This window comes from Mus caroli, chromosome 7 (genome assembly GCF_900094665.2).
Source record: "Mus caroli chromosome 7, CAROLI_EIJ_v1.1, whole genome shotgun sequence".
In the NCBI taxonomy this organism is placed as follows: Eukaryota; Metazoa; Chordata; class Mammalia; order Rodentia; family Muridae; genus Mus; species Mus caroli.
In genome coordinates, this window is record NC_034576.1 from 144,008,313 (window position 1) to 144,030,426 (window position 22,114).

Below are 22,114 nucleotides of genomic sequence, written 5' to 3' on the forward strand. Positions count from 1 at the left end.
CCACCCGCTCCCCCCACCCCTGCCAAGCAGGAACAACCATGTCCCTCCTGTCCCTCTCCTCCCTGTCCACAGCTTCCAACTCCTTCAACTGTGAAGAGGTAAACTTGGAAGGCTGAGCAAACAGGCTGGGTGGCCACCACATCCGGGATGTCTCAACAGCTGCGACCCCAGCAGGCCTGTCACCCTCCGTCCATAGAGATGAACTCAGTGCCGGAATAAAGGCAGGAATTGGGTGGAAGTTGCAGCTTCTCCAGTGTAGTGTGTGGATCTATTGGGTGCCTACTATGTGCTGTCTGTGGGTGCAGATGCCACAGCTTTTTGGTGTTTTGTTTTGTTTTTCTGAGTGAGGATGGCCAGGAGTGGGCAATGTCACCTGAGCTGGGGGTGGATGAGGCTTGCTGGGCTCAGCTCAGTGAACACAGGGTGTCAGATCCCGGGCAAAGGAGAGAAACTGGTAAGGCAGCTAGCTGTCCAAGCAGTGGGGCTGACTGCGAGATTCTCCTTCTGAGAGGAGCTTATCAGTGAACTGAGTGCAACTGAACACCAGCCGTGTTCAGCTGGGCTCACAGCCCAGCCTGTCAGCACGTAGGAAAGCTGAGGAGAGCAGGCTGCAGTAGAGGCCTAGGTAAGCCACAGCTGGTGACACAGATGATCTAGGCAGGGGACATAGTCCACTCTCCAGACCATCCCTGGGTGTCCTTCAGCAGCGCCATTTAGCAGAGGAGCTGGGCATGAAAGAGAACATCTCAGACCCGAAGATCCTGGTGGGAAGCTTACAGAACAAAAGTCTGACATGCTGATACCCTACCCAGCCCAGGATGGCACCAGGTCCCTAGATAGGAACTGTAGGCCTCATCCAAGGCATGCGATATACACATGTGCTGGGGGCATTAAAGAAACTGCAGACAAAAGTGAAAATAGGTGTCAGCCTGGCAGCCAGTCTTAGTACACCCAGAAGCACCTGGTGGGGGTGGGGGGGTGGGGAATCTGACAGAGCAGAGGAAACGTGAGCAGACTTCTGACATTATCATTGAGATAAAGTCTGAATAGTGTCTTTTTATACACCCTGGCTATATCCAGGGCTGCAGCTCAGCGGCATTCCCAGCTGCCCACTTTCACCACTAGAACTTTCTATCTTGCCAACAGACACTGTGTCCCCATTAAAGACACACACTTCACTCGCTGGCCTCCCATCCTGCTTTCTGTGGATTTGATAAGTGGGATACTGCAGAATTCTCTTTTTGCAATTAGGATCCTCAAGGCCCACTCATGTTGTGATGGACAGCAGAATGCCCTCTTTATAAAAGTCGGTATGCTTGTGGTGGCGCATGCATTTAATCTCAGCACTTGGGAGGCAGAGGCAGGTGGATCTCCAAATTCAAGGCCAGCCTGGTCTACAGAGCAAGTTCTAGAACAGCCAGGGCTGGACAGAGAAACCCTACCTCAGGGAGGGGGAAGGGTCTGTGTGCTAGTCCACGGTAGGGATGGGGTGTTGTTCTCTTAGCCATGGGACTTGTCCCAGGTCCAGTGCCTGGGGTACTCCCATCTTAGCAACCATGGATGGAGCCACTAGATCAGGGGTGACTGTACTTGTCATTGTTTTCTAAGAGTAGACTCGCTAGGCCATATAGAGTTCTATTTTTAACTTAAGGAAGTGTCAGGCTGTTCTCTAGCAGTGGTCCCACTTGGCTGCGCACTGACTGAGCGGGGTTCCCGCCTCCCCATGTCCTCATGGGGTACCTCCTGTGCTCTGTTGTTTGATGACCGCTGACCTCTTGGTTCTGAAACAGTTTACAGGCTTTTCACATAGACTTTTCCCTTTCCCGTTCCATCTCTAGGAATTTAGTCTCAGAAAGATAAGGACGGGGGCAGACAGGGAGGGGCTTTCGTGATACCGAAGTCACCTGAACACTGTGCCACTCCCTGACATGGCCAACCCCTAGGAACTTTCAGGGGTGGTCAGATCTGGTGTGCATTCCTGGTGGCTATAACAGAAGGAATGTGACCGTATTCTGTATGCATCTAACAGGGAAGAGAAACGTGTGCACCCTGCTCTTTGCGGCAGTGTAGAAACGGCGTTGATGGATATGTTCATGGTTCAGGAAATGGCTCCCCAGAACCCTCAGGAAACCCAACCAACACAATTAAGAGAGCTGAGCCCCCGGGACTCCCATTCAGGATGGAAAGTAGGTCGGAGACTCCCAGTTATGCCCTTGCCCCACTGAACCGAGGTTTGGGGTTTACAAGTTCCAGAGCTGAGGCCTGAGGCAGGTCCAGGGCCCTTGAGACCCTTGGTCATTTCCTTTGTCAAGGCCCAGGGTTAATAAGCTGACCCTGGGAAGAGGTGGAGTCCAACTAGAGAAACTCGTGGCCTGCCTTGGCCAAAACCAGTACTGGGCCTCATTTTCTCCATGCCCGTGAGCTCTACAGCAGACAGGAGCCCAAAGACTCATCCTTTCTCAGATTCTGTGAGGGTTCCCCTCTTCCACAGACCCTCAGAAGCTACACAGAACAGGGACCCTGCCAGGTCCATGACCATCTGGAACATAATTTCCTGAGCCCCCATTTTCTGGACTGAGGCATGGCCCTTAAGGAGTGAGCCCACCCTCACAGCCTTGTTGATACTTTGGGGACCCAGTGCCTAGCGCCTGGGGTCAGCTTCCCCAGCAAACACAAGCCAAGGTTGTTGTCCCTTTGCCCCCTGATCCTTGTAGTGTCTAGTCTCCTAGAGGAGCTGACACAGGACCGCCTGGCCAAATACCCACCCCATAGGCCCAGGGCTTCGAATCCAGGATAGTCAGCTCCTGCCCTGTCCACTCCCTCCCAGTTCTCAGAAGCCACAAGGGGTGGGAGCACTCTGGTGGCACAGTGATGTAAATCCTTCCTTCTCCATGGCCTCTTCCTGCCATGGCCCCTCCCCAAGAGCAAACACACGTGGCTGTGCAGGGAGTAGACCGTGCCTTACATGGCCAGGGAACTGGGCTCTGGGCCAAAGCCTTTGGCTACATAAGTCCAGGCCCCCAGGGAGCAAGTGCCTTGTCTCAGTCCCTCCTGCCTGCCCTCTGTACTGCCCCCAGGATGGGCAGCAGGAACTGGAGCTGGGCTCTGGTCTGGGCTTCTGCAGCCTTGCTCATGGTGTGGCCAGCAGGTAAGGCCGAAGCCCCTTGCCTTCTCAAAACCATCTTCCCAGAGAGATGACCTCCACCTGGGGATTTCTTCTGCTGAGGTGACAGGCACCTCTCACTGTCCCCAACATCGTAGTCCCAGGTCTTGAAGTTCTCTGGGTTCTGGATCCTGTAGCCTACACTCTAGCTATGCCAGCAGCCCAAGGACCTGGCTTTGATGGAAGAGGTTAGGTCCTCTAAGTCTCAGGGTATGAACCCCAGTGAAAACCCGAAGACAGTCTTGGCTTTGGAAATGAATAGGAATCTGAGGTGAATGTGCAGACCACAGAGGTGTTTCTTAGTCCGAGGGGCCTATCTCAGAATTAGCAGGGACAGAGACTATAGTTAGGACAGGCCCTTCCCTTCACTGCTGGGGTCACAGGTACCAAGGTGACCGTCAAGAGCCTGGGGCCTCCGTGAAGTGGATTCTACCTCCAGGTGTTAGGGCTGGAGCCAGAACAGACCGGTAAGATACCCAGAGCCTTAGTCTGAACCAATGGCTGAGTCAGGTGGGCTGTGTGACCTCGTCAGCTGAGCTGTTTTCCCTTGCCTGTTTGCTCTTGAGAAAGCCCAGAGTACTAAGACTGTCAGCAAGCAGGGCTACACTGAATCTCCAAGTGTTACCACCTCCCCAGGCTCTGCTCTCTAGATTAGGAGTCTGAGCAGGAGGAGCCTCAGCTCCAGGTTTCCTGCATCTGTGAAAGAAGAGAGACAGTGGATGTGTGTGTGTGTATGTGTGAGGAGGGTATCCCCAAACCCATTCTTTTAGAGCCAGAGAAGTTATAGTTGTGCCTCTGGCTTCTAGGGCTGTCTGATGGCTGCTGACTGCTCCCCTGGGCCATAGCCCCTCATAACAGGGCTCTCCCTGTGTCAGGTCCTGTCCATCAGGGTGCTGAGCCTCCCTGCTGAACAGCCAGCTCTCCCTTCCCCACTAACTTCACTTGTAAAGAGCAAATTAAGCCCTGGGTTGCAGAAATGTCCTTTTTGTGACAACTGTTGGGGGTGGGGTGAGGGTGGGGGCGAGGTCTTCTTGTATGAATGGGTAACACACACCAAGATGATGTGTGTGGGTGGGGGTGGGGGGTGGTGGCTGGCTGAGAACTCTCTGGCCAAGTGGAGACTGAGGGATCTCAGCCTGAGGAAGACTGGCATAGAGCAGGAGGCTTGGGATGGGGGTATTCTTGCCCACGGGGCCCTCCAGAAGATGGCAGAGGACAGGCTGGGCCAAGCACACTTGGGAGAGGCTGTGGATCTGGGGTCAAGGATGGACAGAGGGAGTGTCCGCGCCTCTGGGAAATGCAGTCAAGCGGGGCCCTTGAGGAAGGATTAATGCACAGGACAGTCCCTGCGGTTTCCAAAGGTCAGCTGGACACGCTGGGAAAATCAAACAGGAAGCCGCGCTGCCCATGGCACTGGAGCAAGTAGCCATCTGAGTGCAGGCCTCGGGGACATGGTCCCTTACAAAGTGCTGGCCTTAAGGAGCCATCAGACTTCAGAAGCTTGAGTTGTGGAGGTTGACACTATCTCGAGTAGTCTAGTCCCTTGCCTCCTGGGCTTCTGGCTGTCAGTCTGTGGAGGTGGCCTTGCCCAGAGGCAGTGGACAGTCCAGGCCATTGAGAGTGGACATCATGCACCAAGAACTGAACTCCTCATGCTACCTGCCCTGACTCATAGGTCCAGTCTGGGGCTGTCTTTGAATCTTAGGTCTTTTTCTGTTATGCCACTTTTGGAAACTGCCAATTGTGTTTTCCCTAACAAAGCCAGCCTTTGTCTTCCAAGGACCTCAGGTCACTTCCCAGTAGATAATCACAGTTCTGATACTAATACTGTTTCCTGATTTGCTTTTTTAAAACCCTGGGACCATCTTCCATATCACTGGCAAGGCAAGGTTCCACTGTAGGGGGAAGGCCTGGCCTACAGGGGCCAGAACTGCTCAGAACACCTGGCTTTGGCAGTGTTTACTGAATGGGATTACAGCTGATGGGGCTGGGGTCACGAGACCCAAGTCTGTTCAGGTTTCTATAGATTACAGGAGGGTCTTGGCCTGCACCCAGAGCCAGCCCATGTGTCTCACACTAAGTTACAGAAGCTTCCGTGGCCTGATGTCTTCCTTTGGACTTGTGTTCCCTTTTCCTGCAGAGAGCCAGGGTCAAGCAGAGCTGAGCTCAGAACATCTAGAACTCACCAGAGACAGTCAGAAAGTGTATAGTGGTACGTGGCTCAGGTTTTGGGTTGGAGATGGTACGGGCAGCAGTGATTTGCATGGAGCTCAGTTAGGATAGACCATTGGTCTTCCCACGGCCATTTATCACATCGAAACTCTTACTAGTCCATTCTGCCTGAAGGCAGTGCTGGGCATACACAGACCAGAGCACCCAGAAATGGAAGAGCTCCTAGGAAGACAGGAGAGGGTTTTGGGGGGGGGGTGAGGTGGGGTGTCCAGGGATGACCAAGTATAAATTGGATAGCCTGGAACCAACCTGTTAGTCCTGGGTTTCCTGATTTTCTTGAGGTGGGCACTGAAGAGGGTGGGTGGCCAAGAAAGATATCCTCAGCTACATCCCCATGTGACCATGTCTTTCTTCTGCAGACTCCACATCCTCATCCACAAGGCATGTCACCTTCATCCCACCTATCACTGTCTTCCCTAGCATGAGCGGTAAGTGGACAGTCCCTACTGCAAGCCAGCCTAAGGAGTTGAGGTGTGAGGGGCAAGCACGGGAGATCTCCAGTCTGGTTGAGGTGGCATAGGGTGAGGCTCCTGAACAGCTCTGAACAGGGTCTGGAACTTTCCCTGGGAACATCTGTTGACCACCCTGGGACATCTGACCTGTAGCAAATGAAGGAGCCAAGGGATGGATCTGGGCCTTTGGGTTTTATCGAGTGGCTGTGGGAATGGAACAGGGCAGAGAGCTGACTTCCCTGATCCAAAAATATTGCCTTGGCCCTAGAAGGTTGTCCCTTGGGCAGCTGGGCATGGAGTGGTGGCATTCAGTGGTTCTATCTGGTTTCCCTGTTTTCCCTGTAGCCTTACACCTGGCACACAATGGGAGAGTGTGCAGCACGTGGGGTGACTTCCATTACAAGACCTTTGACGGTGACGTGTTCCGCTTCCCTGGCCTCTGTAACTATGTCTTCTCTTCACACTGTGGGGCCACCTATGAGGACTTCAACATCCAACTGCGTCGTGGTCTTGAGGGTTCCAGGCCCACAGTCACCTATGTGCTCCTCAGGGCCCAGGGGCTGGTGATTGAGCTGTCCAATGGCTCTGTCCTGGTGAACGGACATCGGTGAGCTGAGCCTTGGGGATGAGGGCATGTGGGCCTGGCCTTTAGAACTCGATCTGTCCCCTTTGGGGAGGGATCAGGATCAAGTGCATGGGTAGGACAGCCCCTGCCTGTGCCTGCTGAAGGAAGACCAGAGCTTTCTGCACAGGGAGGAGCTGCCCTACAGTCGTGCAGGTCTTCTGATGGAGAAAAGCAGTGGCTATGTGAAAATCAGCATCCGCTTAGTCCTCACCTTCCTGTGGAATGAAGAAGACAGCGCCCTGGTGAGGACATTCACCTACAGCCCCCCATCATCCTACGCAGGTCTTAAACAAACACTTGCCATCTCACTCATCTCAGAACTACAGACCCCCAGAGCCCTCTACCTCCCAACTCCCACAACTCCCCATCCCCTCCTAGAACCCCCACAGTCTTCCTAGACCCCCAGAAGTTCCCCCACAGATTTCATAAAATCCCAGTCTCTTATGACTTCCGCAGTCTCCCTCAGCCCACATGACTACCACATACCCTCACTACTCATCCCCGGAACCTTGTAGCTCTCCCACAGCCCTTATAGTTCCCGGACCTATTATAGGGACCCCACAGAGTATTAGGGGACTATCCTTTCTGGTTCCCTGGGTGAGTGGGGTGGGAAGCTACCAGGCAGGTCCTGAAGCCAGAGCAGAAGCCCTGAGGCTGAAGCTACTGTCTCACCCTCAGCTGGAGCTGGACTCCAAATACATCAACCAGACGTGTGGGCTGTGCGGTGACTTCAACGGGCTCCCAGCTGTCAGTGAGTTCTACACCCACAGTAAGTGTCACTGAGTCTTCAGGCTAGGTGGTCCTAAGGGCTACCGAATCAAGGAAGTCCAGGGGGACATGGCAGGGTGGGATTGCAGACATGGAGGAGGTAAGGGAGAGAGAGAGAGAGAGAGAGAGAGAGAGAGAGAGAGAAAGAGTTTCTTGCCCCTGCTAAGCAGACCTCCTGACTGTGAGCTTTCTCTCCTGCAGACACTAGGCTGACCCCTGTGCAGTTTGGAAATCTGCAGAAGCTGGATGGTCCTACAGAGCAGTGCCAGGATGTCCTACCCTCAGCTGTCAGCAACTGCACAGATACAGTGAGCACCTTGATCATACTACAGTCCCCAAAGCTGAGAACAGGGCAAGGCTGATATAAGACCAAGAACTGCATAGCCAGAGGCTGAGGAACATCTTTGGGTGTCCAGATGGCTTTCCAGTCCTGAACAATCAGGGGATGGGAACCTCCCAGGAGGCTGCTGTTTGCGCCTGAGGGAGGCAGGCCAGGACATGGACAGTCACAACTTATTCACCAGGGCACACACGATGTCTGTGTGCAGGTGATATGCATGTGTGGGATATGTGTGCACACCACCATATAGTGGGCCAAAGTCAGACACTCAAGGACACTTAAGAAGCCCCTCTTGTAAGCAGGGAGAACTCATCCTTTGGATGGAAGTCCATAATCCCTGAAACTAGTAAATAATAGTAAATAATGAGTCCTCCCTAAGTTGTGAAGTGAGGGAAAATGTTGTCCAGTCCTGGAGAGCTTGGCCCCACACTGACTTATCTGGGGTAGGAAGATGTTCAGTAGCAGCACTGAGTCCATGGAGGCCACCTAAGGGTGGGTGTTATCTTTATTCCCTTCTCCTCTGAACTACCGTACAAGAATGCACTCTGCACTCTCCTGATGCACAAGCCACAAGCCAGAATGTTTTGGAGCTCTGGAGTAGGAGATGAGAGAAACAGAGAGGCCTGGGCCATTCCCCCAGAGCCAAGTGGAGCTCTGTACCCAGATGTAACAAGTTCACAGTGACTGAGTAGAATAATGAATAAGGATGATAGGTGGATGGATAGATGGATGGATGGATGGATGGATAGATGGATGGATGGATGGATGGATGGATGGATGGATGGATGGATGGATAGATAAATTAGGTGATTGATGGATGGATCGGCAGATGAATGATGAATGAATGAACGATAGAGAGGTGGCAGATAGGTGGTGGCTGGATGATAAATTAATGGATGGATGATGGATAAACAGACAGATGGACTGATTTATGCGTGGAAGGAACCTTCAGGGAAGAGGGGCTTCCTGTCTTGCCCTTGGAGGGGCAGGGTCCCCACTACAAGTGTCATGACAATCCTGCTTAAGGGTCAGAAGGTCAAAAGGTGCTTAGCCTCTCTGTCTTCTCCAGGAGGACATCTGCCGTCGCACCCTACTTGGTCCTGCCTTTGACAAGTGCACCACTCTGGTAGATGTCAGCATGTACTTGAATGCCTGTGTCCAGGACCTGTGCCGCTGTCCCACCTGCCCATGTGCCACTTTTGCCGAATATTCCCGCCAGTGTGCCCATGCAGGGGGCTACCCACAGAATTGGAGGCATCCTGATCTCTGCAGTTAGTACCCTCACTAGAGGATAGCCCAAGGTCTTACTAAGGGTCAGTCTTGAGCCTAGAACATGGTTGGGATGACAAGGTAGAGAGAACCACTTAAGGGCCACTGAGAGAGGGTAAATGTCAGGGGGAGAGGAGATAGTGGGCAGAGTTGAGGAAAGAGTCTATGCCTGAAGGCTCTTGGTGGACCTGTTGGTCTTGGAGGGGAGTACCCAGCTATGTCCCTGGGCACAGCAAGAAGATATGGGTCTAGAACCTCAGTGTAGGATTTCCTGGAGAACGTTGATCTCAGGTGGCCGTGGGTAGAGAAGGCTTTATAAGAAGTGCTGGGTCCCTGCTTTCCTGCCTACCGCTTTATCCAGGAGATGGCTTTCTGGGATCTCAGTGTACGTGAGAGCAAGCAGTGGGCATCCCACTTGCTGAAGAGGTCAGGACTCACTTCTCCTGGGTCAAGAGCTCTCTCTTACAGATTGGACATGCCCTTTCAACATGGAATACCGAGAGTGCAGTTCACCCTGTGTGGATACCTGCTCTAACCCCCAGCGCTCTCAACTCTGCGAGGACCACTGCATGGATGGCTGCTTCTGTCCCTCAGGCAGGCCCTGTGCCCTTTGCCCCCACCCTATGGCCACCTTTGGGTTATGGTCTCTAGCGTTTGACCTCAGCATCAGCTGACCCTCTCTACTCCAAAGGGTGATGGGCTCTGCTAGGGGCTGCACCCCATAGCTAAGTGCAGAATGGAAACCGACCATTAGCAAGACAGAGGTCTGCTGGTCTGTTTCCAGAGAATATGTGTCTTGGGTCCCTGAGATCAGGTGGGGAAACTGAGGCCCAGAGGAGCTTATCCTTATCAGTTCAGGCTGGGCAGCATTCTAGATTAGGGGTCCTTCCCCCTGCCTAGGACTGGGGTTGTCTTGGCAGCAGGCTGCCCTGTGCTGTCTGTATGGGAGGCATCTGTGCTCACTGCCCCTTCTACCAGGAACTGTGCTGGATGATGTCAGACACTTGGGATGCCTGCCCCTGGAGCAGTGCCACTGTACCCATGGTGGCCGTATTTATGCCCCTGGAGAGTCCTTCAACACCAGCTGTAGGTCCTGGTAAGTGTAACAGCCTTCAGGGAGATACATGGGTGAGGCTTGCCTCTTCCCTGTACCCCTTCTGCTCACGGACTTCCCCACAGCACCTGCTTCGGAGGACTGTGGAAGTGCCAAGACCTGCCGTGCCCTGGCACCTGCTCTGTGCAAGGCGGGTCCCACATCTTTACCTTTGACGAGAAACTCTACAATGTGCATGGAGACTGCAGCTACATCCTGACCAAGGTGTGGGCATAATCTGGCCCATAGACTTCGGCTAGGGTCCTGTTGGTGGTCAAGAGCAGGGGTGAAGGGCATGGTGAATCTCTGTGCTGACAAGGACGTCCCAGACCCCATGACAAGCTGCCTATGGAAAACGGGGCTACCTGAGGATACTTCTAGAGCCCCTCAAGGTCTTGAGGGGTTGTGCATAAGGGAATGCTACATCCAACCACACACTTTGGGTTTCTTGACAGAAATGTGCAGATAGTAGCTTCACCGTGCTGGTCGATCTTCGGAAGTGTGGAATGACAGATACGGAGAACTGCCTCAAAGCAGTGACACTAAACCTCAATAGTGGGGACACGGTGAGGACCGGGCTCTGACTACCATCACATTCTGGGTAATGAACAACAGAGGTAGGGAAATATATGGAGTAGCAACAGATTAGAGAGAGGCCTCCACTCTTTCTCCAAGCCTGAAAGATAGGAGCAGCCACCACCTAGGTAGATTGTAGAACCCTCTGCTAGAACATGTCTGAGCTTCTTTTTTTGTCTCTGTCACTGGATGGAGGGGGGATTCCATCAGAATTCTTTCTGTAAGTGACGAGATGGGCCCTCCCTCTGGGTACTGACTGTTACACCATGTACCAGGTCATCCGGATCCAGGTCAACGGTGCTGTATTCCTGAACTCCATCTTTACGCAGATGCCTTTGTCAGCAGGTGTGTGGCTTCCTGACACAGCAAGTCAGGGCTGGCACCTTCAGTGGACAGTCAGCTTTCATCACTGGGTAGAGCCTAGCTCCTGGTGAGCTCTTTGTGGCTCTTTGTCAGCTCCAGTGTTTCCCATGGGGTGACAAGCTGCTACCCCTGGTTCCGTGGGAACCCTATGTCTAGCAACACTGCCCATGCCCTAGCAGGGACGTTGGCAGTCATTTACACGCCATGCACATTTGGGAACTTTGGGCATGGGATTTCCTTAGGTGCTCCACCTCCTGTCCCAGCCTGCACTGTCCTGTTTGGAAGGCAGGCTCCCAGCATGCCTAATGTCTCTCCCCTTACAGGCAATGTTACCATCTTCAAGCCATCGTCCTTCTTCACCATAGTACAGACAGGCATTGGGCTGCAGCTTCAAGTGCAGCTGGTGCCCTTCATGCAGGTGTTTGTCCGGCTGGACCGCTCCTACCAAGGCCAGATGTGTGGTGAGGTTCCAATGGGCTTGAGTGTAGGGCTGTAAGGGTAGGACTGTTGAGGTTGGGCCTTCCCTAGCTCTAAGCTGTGAAGTGAGATCAGGTGTGAAGGATGGTTGGGAAGCATTGGCTCTAGGGCTTGGTGGAAACCCCAGCAGCACCCAGCACACCTGACATCTAACCAGTAACCTGTGGAGTGGTCTGGGAAGATGGCCAGCTGAGCTGCCCTGATTGGGCTAGCCCTGTTAGGGGCCTAGCATAGTTGAGGTTCTGGAACCAAACACTGGGCGGGGACTTTCTTCTCAGTCTTCTTTTAACAATGCTTAGAGGGATGAGATCCTAGGGAAAGTGACAGGTTGACCTCCTGATCCTGGTCCCTAGGCCTGTGTGGAAACTTCAACCAGAACCAGGCTGATGACTTCACAGCCCTCAGTGGGGTGGTGGAGGGCACAGGAGCAGCCTTCTCCAACACCTGGAAGACTCAAGCCTCCTGCCCCAACTCCAAGAACACCTATGAGGACCCCTGCTCATACAGTGTGGAGAATGGTAACTACCCTCTCTAGCCACTGGCCACTCTGACAGCCCTTCCTGACCTCTGGGCCATATGAACCCTCAGGGAAGGGCTCAGAGAACCCCTATGTAGACAGGAAGGCATAAAGCGTTAAGGTTACAGAGGAGGACAGGCTCTAGGAAGCAGGTGAGGGGCAGCCCACATTTCTCCCTCTCCTAGAGAACTTCGCCCGGGAGTGGTGCTCGATGCTCACGGAAAGCTCAGGAGTTTTCTCGGCCTGCCATGCCACTGTTAGCCCAGTGCCCTTCTACTCGGTGAGACCATGATCTGCTGGCCTTGGAAGTGGGGGGACAGGTACTGGCTGAACTCCCAAGGCTCACCCACCACTACCCAATCTGGTGTGTACTTCTTGGGGCAGTTAAAAGCTTCACCAACTGAGAAGCTAAAAATGAAAGTCCTGGGCTCAGAAGGGTCCTTCATGGTCTTAGTGCTTGTCCAACCTCCCTCTTGCAAAGACAGAGCTGGAGCAGGGTGACCTCATGTAGCCCTTGTCTCCATGGGCTTCCCCTTAAAGGCTTCTTTCTATGTTGGACCCCATTCACATGAGACACAGCACTCCAGAAAATCCTTCCGGGGGCCAAGGGTTGGGGACATATCTCAACTCTAAACAGCACTCCAAAGCCCTAAACTTTAACACATCACTCCACCCCAAGGGTGGGTCTCCAGGTAACCCACTTCCATGACACCTTCCATGACACTCCCTCCTGAACCCATCTGGCTTCTGACCATCCCATCCAGGTTCCCTATGTGAAGCCCAATTAGAAAAACACTTCAGATACAAGTTGACCCTGCCCTTGTCTTGTGAAGACTCTTCCCCAGGGCCCCTGCCTTAGGCTTTGTGCTTTCTAGCTTCTATGCCCAAACCCCAGGTCTGGCCTCTATTCTGGATGCCATTTTGCCCTGTGGCCTCTAACTGTCCTTAATGCCAAGCCCAAGCCACCCCTCTAAGACACTGTTGTCAAAGTCCCTTATAGGGTGGCTCCTGCTGGGAAGCCATAGGTCCAGGCCTTGACCAGAGTTCGGCTGATGATGTTGATGTTGAAAGTTTAATGAACAACAAAGGTAACCTAGGAGACAGTGGTACCTGACTCCTTGCTATCCTGTCTCCCAGAACTGCTTGTTTGACACGTGCAACTGTGAGAACAGTGAGGACTGCATGTGTGCAGCCCTGTCCTCCTATGTGTTTGCCTGTGCTGCCAAAGGCGTGCTGCTCAGTGGCTGGAGGGACAAAGTTTGCTGTGAGTATGCTGTGGGCTACCACAGGTTCTACACCCCCACGTTAGCCACCGAGATCCTGCCACTCTGGCACGGGGGGGGGGGGCACATAAGACCCCTGGCAGCAGTAGCTATTAGTCTGCTGTCCCATGCCTAATGTGTGCCGTCCTGTTGTGTCAACAATGGTGTCCCTAGTGTGGGGCAGGGAAGAGCAAGGGCTGGGCCAGTTCCCCAGTCATTGACCTCTCTGTCCCTGTTCTTCCTATAGACAAGTACACGAACAACTGCCCCCAAACCAAGGGCTACTTCTATTCAGTGAGTTCTTGCCAGCCTACCTGCCGCTCTCTGAGTGAGGCCGATGTCACCTGCAGCATCCCCTTTGTGACGGTGGATGGCTGCACCTGTCCTGAAGGCACCTTCCTGAATGACAAGGACCACTGTGTGCCAGTGGAGGAGTGCCCTTGCTATTTCCATGGAACTGTGGTGGCTCCCAGAGAGGTTGTTACGGACAACGGTGTGGTGTGGTAAGGAAGGCTACCCTCATGCTCTTCCCCATCCCCCATCCTCACAGGTCTGTGTCAGTGGGGTCTCTAGCTGCTGGCCCTTCCATACCTGAATGTTTGTGAGGCCTCCCTGCTGAGGGTTTCAAGACATGCTTGGGGCATGTTGGGTGTTGGGGGCACCTTTCAGACATCCCTGAGATACAGCAAGGAGGTTGTTCTGGGATATTGCAGAAGCACTCATAAGCAGTTCTCAGCTGAAATCCTACCCCCCTCCTCGGCCTCAAAGGCAGTTCCTTTACAACTCATGATGTAAGTGAGATTTCTATGACTAAATCAAAAGCCCATGGCAAGATAGAAAGAGAGGTTTGTCTCAGTTCACAGTTTTGAATGCTCAGCCCATGTGATATGACTGAGTGATCCCATGGCTTTGTGCCTGTGGTAAGGCAGTGCATCATGGTAGAAGCAAGGAAGAGAGAATGGGCAGAATAGGGTTAAGGTTCCACTGTCCTCTTTAATGACCTAACTTCTTCCCACTTGGCCCTACTTCTTAAGGGCACTACAATTTCCTATTATTAACACAGGATGGTGACTAAACCGTTAGTGTATGGGAATGTGGCATCCAGGGTCTTCCCAAGGACTCCCAACAGCAGGCACCCTCTTGGCCTTGGGAGGAGGCAAGAAGTCCTATGAAGGCCCAGACCTTAGTGGGGTATGGGAAGTACTGGGGTTAAGATGTAGGAGACACTGGGCCCAGAGCAGGGGTACTACTGTCTCTTGTAGCTCGTGTACAAACGGGAGGTTGACCTGCCTGGGAGCCCTGATGCAGAAGAGCACAGGTAACATTCCACCTAGACCAGCCTATACTCAGCCATGTCTACTGTGCCAAGATGCTCTAGGGAAGGCAGGCCTGTGGCAGTGGGGCCATAGAGCTCTTAGGGGTTGTGGGCTACACCTTCTGGGGCAGGTCCACACAGTCTGGATGCTCTGGGTAGAGCACAAGGCCATGCAAGACCCTAGCTTGCTACCATCTTATCAGTAAGACAGGGTTGGGAGACTGTAGGGGCCAGGAATGTCCTACCCTAGGGTTCTCTCACGTGCTTGTCCTCTGCAGAGTGTCAGGCACCTATGGTCTACCTGGATTGTAACAATGCCTCAGTGGGTCACCACGGGGCTGAATGCCTCAAAAGCTGCCACACACTGGATGTGGAATGTGTGAGTCCTCTCGGTTCTATTGCCAATCCTCATGTACCATCTTAATCTGCAGGAAGAGTGGGAGGGGGACTATCACTGGGTATCCAATGGCTTCGGGTCTTGCTGACTCTGAATGGCCTCTTCCTGAACATTCCCAGTTCAGGGTCTACTGGCTTGGTACCCTGGAAACCTAATAGGGATGAGGGAACAGGCTGCTGTTTCAGTCCCTGACAAGTCAACTTGTGCCTACAGTTCAGCACACAGTGTGTCTCGGGCTGCGTGTGTCCCTCAGGGCTGGTAGCAGATGGGAATGGGGGCTGTATTGCTGAGGAAGATTGTCCCTGCGTACACAATGAGGTCACATATAGACCTGGGGAGATCATCCGGGTAGACTGCAATAACTGGTAAGTCTTGGGACCCTCAGAGTGGGTCACAGGGTATCTACAGGGACACTAGTGTGAGATAGCCTTGGTATTTTAGGGGTCTCAGCATCTGTCTTGGTGCCAAGGTACTCATAGGATCCCATTCTGTGGAGGGCTATTTATCTAGCCTTGGGGTAATTGGAAACACACCCACACATGACCAAAGCTTGACGGACACTGAGCTTAATTCCCCAAGTAAAGTGACTTGCTAGCACAGGACCAGGACAGCCAATCTCAGAGGACAACTCCCTAGTCAGCAATGGCCTTTCCTTTCCTAGCACCTGCAAGAACCGCCGGTGGGAATGCACCAACCAGCCCTGCATGGGTGCCTGTGTGGCCTACGGGGATGGCCACTTTGTTACCTTTGATGGTGAACGCTACATCTTTGAAGGCAGCTGCGAGTATACCTTGGCACAGGTATGTAGTCCCTGGACCCTTGCAATGGATCACCCTTCTCTTTTCTTCCCACCACTTATTTTTGGGCTGTGACCAGAGCTTTAATTCTTCCCTTCTTAGGACTACTGCAGAGGTAACACCAGTACTGATGGGACCTTCCGAATTGTCACTGAGAATGTCCCCTGTGGGACCACAGGAACAACCTGCTCCAAGACCATCAAGATCTTTGTGGAGGTTTGAGTCCATTTGGAACCACTGGGAACTGCCTCCTTCCTTCTGCAGCCCCATTCCTGGCCCTCCAGCCAGAAAGTATACTCGAGGACAGGATAATAAGAGACCCAAACCTGAGACTTATAAGAGCAGATTCTACCATTTTCCATCCTTGGGCCAGAGTTAGATCAAGGCTAGCAAGATCTTGCTCCCTACAGGTCAGGAGGATCCTTCCTGCCTTTCTGAGATGGGGGTCCTGGAGTCCTTGGTATGTGGTAGCATCGCTCCAGTCTGTCTGACCAATCATGACCTTCTGTTCTGTGTCTATATGTCTCGGGTCATGACAAGACAGACATTAGGCTTAGGGGACACCCAGGTAATTCCAGACAACCCATTCAAGATCTCCCAATGGCTATTTTTTTTAGTAATGCTGCTTCCAGGTCCTTGGAATTATTGATATATTCAGTACCCCAGTCCTGGCTGAGGAAAGTCAGAATTCACAGAGCAGAAAGCAGAGTGACTGGCTTGGCATGCATCCTCTCCTGTGTGGAGGAAGGCAGCATCAGGTCACCTGAGGTGGGTGGGGGATGGTGTGAGACAGCACTGCACATGTGAGCCTTTGCAGACCTGCAGGTACGTGGTTTGACATTCTCCACCCTTCACCCAGTAAGTCTCCATCTGCTGAGGCGTCCTCCGAGGGTAGCAGGCAAACTCTTTCTCTCCCAGCTCCCTGAAGCCCTTGCCCTTTCTCCATCTATAGAGCTATGAGCTGATCCTTCATGAGGGGAACTTTAAGGTGGTAGAGCAAGGGCCAAGCGGAGACCCTCCATACAAGATCAGATTCATGGGCATCTTCCTGGTCATTGAGATCCGCAGCGGGATAGTCGTGTCCTGGGACAGGAAGACCAGTGTGTTTGTCCGGCTGCAGCAGCATTATAAGGCAAGTGTGGCCACCAGGCACCCTACTTCTAGGCTCAGTTCCGACAGGTCTAAGGCTGGACGCTGGCAAGGCTATGAGGGTTGATCTACATTGAAAAGTCTTGGCCACTGAGACCACACACATCAGGTTCCAAGAGGGATGAGTTAAGATTTCAATGAATAGTGGGTGGACTAGAATCATGATCCGTGACCTAGCCCTGCCCACAGGCCTGTGCAGAGACAATCTTCTATAGAGAATACATTCGATTCACCCTCCTGCCCCAGGACCGACTTCATTTGGAAGTTAACTGGATACAACCCAGGGGGAATAGATTTTCCCTATGTTCTACTCCCAAGTCAGGCTCCGTGTCACCTCACTTACCTGTATAAGAATTCTCTCTCCTCATGTGGTCTGCAGGGCAGGGTCTGTGGCCTCTGTGGGAACTTTGACAACAATGCCATCAATGACTTCACCACACGCAGCCAGTCTGTGGTGGGTGATGTGCTGGAGTTTGGAAATAGCTGGAAGTTCTCCCCATCCTGCCCAGACGCCCCAGTTCCCAAGGACCCCTGCATTGCAAACCCTTACCGCAAGTCCTGGGCCCAGAAGAAGTGCAGCATCATCAACAGCGCAACGTTTGCCGCCTGCCACTCTCAGGTAGGACCTGGCCTTGGTTCAAAGGACTTGCAGCTGCCTGCTTCTTCCTGGTAGGACTTGAGTCTTGCTGGACCAGGCACATAGCAGACCCTTGAGGGCCATCCTGACCCAGTCAGAGCACATGTTCCTTGGCTCTGGGCTTTCAAGTTCTAGGTCTAAATCTCCTACAAGATGAGTGGGCATTCATGCATATATCCATCATGGAGTCATCTCCACTATTTTGGGACCAGCCCTTGGGACCAGTCACAACCCGTGGCTCTCAGTGGAGTTCTGTCATCATCTTCCTGGGTGACCCCCAGACCTGTCCAGTGTATATCAGAAAACCAGCAGGATTCCCCCACAGGAGGTGGTAACTGGCTCTCATTAGACCTCCAAAGGCTAACCAAGACTCGTGTCCAGTTAGGAAAGCAGCTTCACCACACAGGCTCTCAGGCCATGACCAGAAAGTACTCATGGATCATGGGTAGCCAGTGCTACTCACCTCACCACACCAACCTTGTGAGCAGGTGGACAGGGGTCCCTCTGGTCACCATGCTCTCCATATCTTGGTTCACTGTGGCCTGAAAAGGCTAACTTGGAGGTGCACTTGGTGGCAAAAGCAAGAATTGGAGTCCACTCTGGGGTCTTCCAGTTGGCACAGTGTGAGTGGTAGGTCCTCTCTACCACAGAATTAGGCAGTTAACCACATGTCCCACAGCTGTGCCAGTCTGGTAGTTACCACCCACTACTTCAGTGGTTCGCAACCTGCAGGTTGTGACCCGCTTTGGGAGTCGCATAATAGACATCCTGCATATCAGACATGTACATTACAATTTATAACAAGCAAACTCACAGTTATGAAGTAGCAATGAAATAATATGGCTGGGGTCACCACTCCACGAGGAAGGGTCACAGCATTAGGAAGGTTGAGAACCAATGTTTGCAGGGGTCTGGAAGGTCAAGTGGTCTCTGGGAACCAACTCATTCAAATGGATGGGGGATAAAATGTGCTGTCTCTAAGCAATCCTCCACAGGAATGAGGCAGAAGGGTGGTCAGGGAGGGGTTCACACCAAAAAGCAAACCAGGGAGCCACCAGAGGTCATGGGCACAGCAATCCAGGGAACGATTCAGTTATGGGAAGGTAGACATAGGATGGAAGCCGGTGCACTGGAGCGAGAGTACAAGGACAGAATTGAGACCACAGTGCTCTGCCCTGTAGGTGTAAAACCTGCAGATCATACGACTAGATCAAGAAAAAGGACCCGCAGAGCATTAGTGAAGATGTACAGGTATGCAGACACTCATGTGTGCAGGAAAGCAGGTGTGAAAGTGGGGCAGATACATGCAGGCAGTTGTATGGGCAAGTATGCAGGGAGGCACACAGGCAGGCAGATGGGCAGGTGAGTATCTGTACGGGTGCAGGTGGGCAGGCACACAGTGTTACACAGGCGAGCATCTGTGTGAGCAGACAGGTGGGTGCACTCGTGGGCAGAGGGAAAGCGCACAGGCCCAAAGACAGGAGGATATGCACGTGGTTAGGAGGGTGGGTAAACACACGGACAGGTGTGCCAGTTCATGGGTAGGCAGGTGCATTGGTGTGCATTGAGGCATGTGCATGGGTGGGAAGGTATACAGTTTCACAGGTGTGCAGGTGCACAAATGAACAGCTGTACAGGCAGATGGGCATGTCAGTGTGCAGTTAGACATATAAGCAAGTATGCAAGTGGCCAGATATATATAGTAAGCCATATGCATACCTATACAGATAGGTATACCTTTACAGATAGGTATACGTATTCAGGTATCCAGGCAGGTGTACAAGCTGCCAGGTGAGCAGGTGGAGGAGCACAGGCATATGGGTGTACAAACAGCGGGTTATGGGTATGCAGGTATGCAAGTATGCAGTTATACTAGTGAACCAGAAAGGTGGTGCTGGACCATTCCTACTTAGAACACTCTGATAGCAGCCACAGTACCAACTCAGGATTCCTATAAGTGTGCGTTTGAACTATGGCTAGCTCTATACCCTTCCCCACATTCAGCTGCCCTGTGACCTGGGTAGGCATTGCTGTCCTCACTGAGTGGCACTCTGGCTCCTCTGTTCCAGGTTGACTCTACAAAATACTATGAAGCCTGTGTGCATGATGTGTGTGCCTGTGACTCAGGGGGTGACTGCGAGTGTTTCTGCACCGCTGTGGCCGCCTATGCCCAGGCCTGCCGTGATGTGGGTGTGTGCTTGTCCTGGAGGACACCGGACATCTGCCGTGAGTGGGGCTCTGTTTATGGTATTGAAGGGTGGGACTGGGGATGAGGTACCTCCCTCATGCCTTTGATTCTGGCCACTCTGACATGTGAGTGTACGTTTGTGTGTGTGTGTGTGTGTGTGTGTGTGTACGCATACACACATGTGTTTTTGTACATGTGTCCACATATTTATATACACGTGTGGCTCTTTGACATCTGATAGGTGGTAGTTGAGGCTGTGGCCTCCAGGATTTGGGGGAGGGAATGAACCCAGGGAAGCTATCTGCCTAGCCCAAGGCTTGTGTATATGGGTGCAGGCTAGCATAAAGTCTAACAGGCGCCCACTTAGCTCTGCCCTCCTTGCTCAGCTCTTTTCTGTGACTACTACAACCCTCATGGGGAATGTGAGTGGCACTATCAGCCCTGTGGAGCCCCCTGTCTGAAGACCTGTCGGAACCCAACTGGACACTGCCTTGTTGACCTGCCAGGTCTGGAAGGTGAGGCTGGAACCTTCGGGCCCATAACACATGCATGGACCTTGAAGGCAGACCCAATGTACTAGGGGGTTCTCTGCCACTGATTTGAGGCTGAGCAAATGAATCCATGCTTGAGAGGATGGAAAGTCAAATGACAAACCTCTGCATGCTCTAGGCTGCTACCCACAGTGCCCAGCCAACCAGCCCTTCTTCAATGAGGACCAGATGAAGTGTGTGGCTCAGTGTGGCTGCTACGATGACGATGGAAACTACCATGACATTGGCACACAGGTCGCTACAGCCGAGAATTGCCAGAGTTGGTGAGAAAGGACCCAGGGAAGGAGGAGGGTAGAGACCCCAGGGTGGTTGGGAGAAGGCAGAGAGGATGAAAGCATGTTAGTTAAGGGTTGTCCACAGATCCTCAGAGCCCCTGTCTTCCCTCTAGTCTCTGCACCCCTGGTGGCCTCCAGTGTGTTTACAACCTTACAGGTAAGGAAAGGCTGTGGGTTTGGGGTTGAAGAAGAGCTGGAGGGTGAGTAAACTAAGTCAGTGCATGTAATCCTCAGCCTGCACATGCACCTATGAGGGCCGTACCTACAACTACAATGATGTTGTCTACAACACCACCGATGGCCTCGGCGCCTGCTTAGTAGCCATCTGCAAAGACAATGGGACTATAGCACGCACAACTGAAGTGTGCCATGAAGTCCCATCTACCACACCATTCACATTCACCACCACCCTGGCACCCCTTGCCACAAACGGTAAGCCCATACCAGGTTTTCTGGGAGCCCATGAACTCTAAACTATTATGTTAACCCAGGGAGAGGGTTGGCCACATCTGGGATAAGGGAAGTTGTCAAGGACTCCAGCTGCAGAGACATGCTGGGTCCTGACCCATTATCTGGTAGCCCAGGCTCTGCCTGGTAGCCATGACCTCACCCCTCCCTTTCTGGTCCCCAAGACTCTTTAGTACAACTGGTAGGGCTGGCACCAGAGACCACAAAAATCCCCAGGTTCCATTTGTCTTTGGTTGTGTCATACCTCAGTCAGTGAGCTCTTTCCAGATTGGCTGGCAGGTCCTGGATTCAGGTCAGGAATAGTCCTAACTTCTGTAAAGGTGCAGCACCCTCTGTTTCTGTACTCTGTGGTCAGAGGAACTGAGCAGGGCCATTTATTGCTTTCCCCACAGGCTCAGCTTCCACTGTGTCTACCGTGTGTGTTCATGAGGTCTGCCACTGGTCCATTTGGTATGATGAGAGCCATCCAGAGGCTGGCATGACAGGCGGGGACTTTGAAACATTTGAGAACCTGAGGAAGAAAGGGCACCAGGTGTGTCAAACCCCCGTTGGCATCGAATGCCGTGCAGTGAAATTCCCTAGCATGGACTTAGAGAAGCTGGGTCAGAAGGTCAGCTGTGACCCATCCACTGGGCTGAGATGCTTCAACAGTGAACAGAGCCCCCCGCTGTGCCACGACTATGAGCTGAGGGTTCTCTGTTGTGATTATGTGCCCTGTGGCTCCTCTCTGACCTTGGGCATAAGTACCACTCCCTCCCAGCCTGACACCAGCAGAAGACCCTCTTCGCCTACACTTACCACTCATACAGCATCCTCAGAATCACAGTCCTGGACCAGAGAAGAGAAAAAGACATCAGTGGATAAAACTCACAGCTCAAGACAAACAGTGCCATTTACCTCAAACAGCAGACATACTTCACCTTCTATGTCGTCAGCCAGCAGCCTCCCCCTGTCCAACCCTACCTGGACTACAACACTGAAAGCGACCAACGAGAACACAATGCTTAGCTCCCGGACAACAGCAGTATTCACTTCACAAACCAGGTCTACTTCAAGGCCCAGCACAGTCACACAGCCAGCCAGCAGCCCTGAGACCTCCTCCACTACCTGCCAACCCCAATGTCAGTGGACAGAGTGGATCGATGTAGACTACCCTTCATCTAGCATTGATGGAGGAGACATCGAGACATATGAGAATAT

At 52.7% G+C, this 22,114-nt stretch overlaps 1 protein-coding gene across 1 annotated transcript in view; it reads left to right on the forward strand.

The window, feature by feature from the left end:
• Positions 1–3,039: 3,039 nt before the first annotated feature.
• The window catches only part of Muc5b (mucin 5B, oligomeric mucus/gel-forming), a 32,834-nt gene continuing 13,759 nt past the window's right edge, over positions 3,040–22,114 (forward strand). The window contains exons 1-31 of the mRNA XM_021167102.1: positions 3,040–3,148; positions 5,304–5,375; positions 5,755–5,823; positions 6,193–6,454; positions 6,600–6,714; positions 7,151–7,241; positions 7,442–7,548; positions 8,650–8,851; positions 9,318–9,443; positions 9,828–9,945; positions 10,029–10,167; positions 10,398–10,508; positions 10,794–10,863; positions 11,205–11,342; positions 11,712–11,876; positions 12,061–12,155; positions 13,013–13,139; positions 13,385–13,640; positions 14,400–14,455; positions 14,731–14,831; positions 15,063–15,214; positions 15,511–15,649; positions 15,749–15,862; positions 16,599–16,778; positions 17,175–17,414; positions 19,502–19,658; positions 20,007–20,135; positions 20,290–20,434; positions 20,560–20,603; positions 20,681–20,878; positions 21,307–22,112. Coding sequence (XP_021022761.1) covers positions 3,079–3,148; positions 5,304–5,375; positions 5,755–5,823; positions 6,193–6,454; positions 6,600–6,714; positions 7,151–7,241; positions 7,442–7,548; positions 8,650–8,851; positions 9,318–9,443; positions 9,828–9,945; positions 10,029–10,167; positions 10,398–10,508; positions 10,794–10,863; positions 11,205–11,342; positions 11,712–11,876; positions 12,061–12,155; positions 13,013–13,139; positions 13,385–13,640; positions 14,400–14,455; positions 14,731–14,831; positions 15,063–15,214; positions 15,511–15,649; positions 15,749–15,862; positions 16,599–16,778; positions 17,175–17,414; positions 19,502–19,658; positions 20,007–20,135; positions 20,290–20,434; positions 20,560–20,603; positions 20,681–20,878; positions 21,307–22,112 — 4,794 coding nt within the window. The 5' untranslated portion in view covers positions 3,040–3,078. The remainder of the gene's footprint in view (positions 3,149–5,303; positions 5,376–5,754; positions 5,824–6,192; positions 6,455–6,599; positions 6,715–7,150; positions 7,242–7,441; positions 7,549–8,649; positions 8,852–9,317; positions 9,444–9,827; positions 9,946–10,028; positions 10,168–10,397; positions 10,509–10,793; positions 10,864–11,204; positions 11,343–11,711; positions 11,877–12,060; positions 12,156–13,012; positions 13,140–13,384; positions 13,641–14,399; positions 14,456–14,730; positions 14,832–15,062; positions 15,215–15,510; positions 15,650–15,748; positions 15,863–16,598; positions 16,779–17,174; positions 17,415–19,501; positions 19,659–20,006; positions 20,136–20,289; positions 20,435–20,559; positions 20,604–20,680; positions 20,879–21,306; positions 22,113–22,114) is intronic.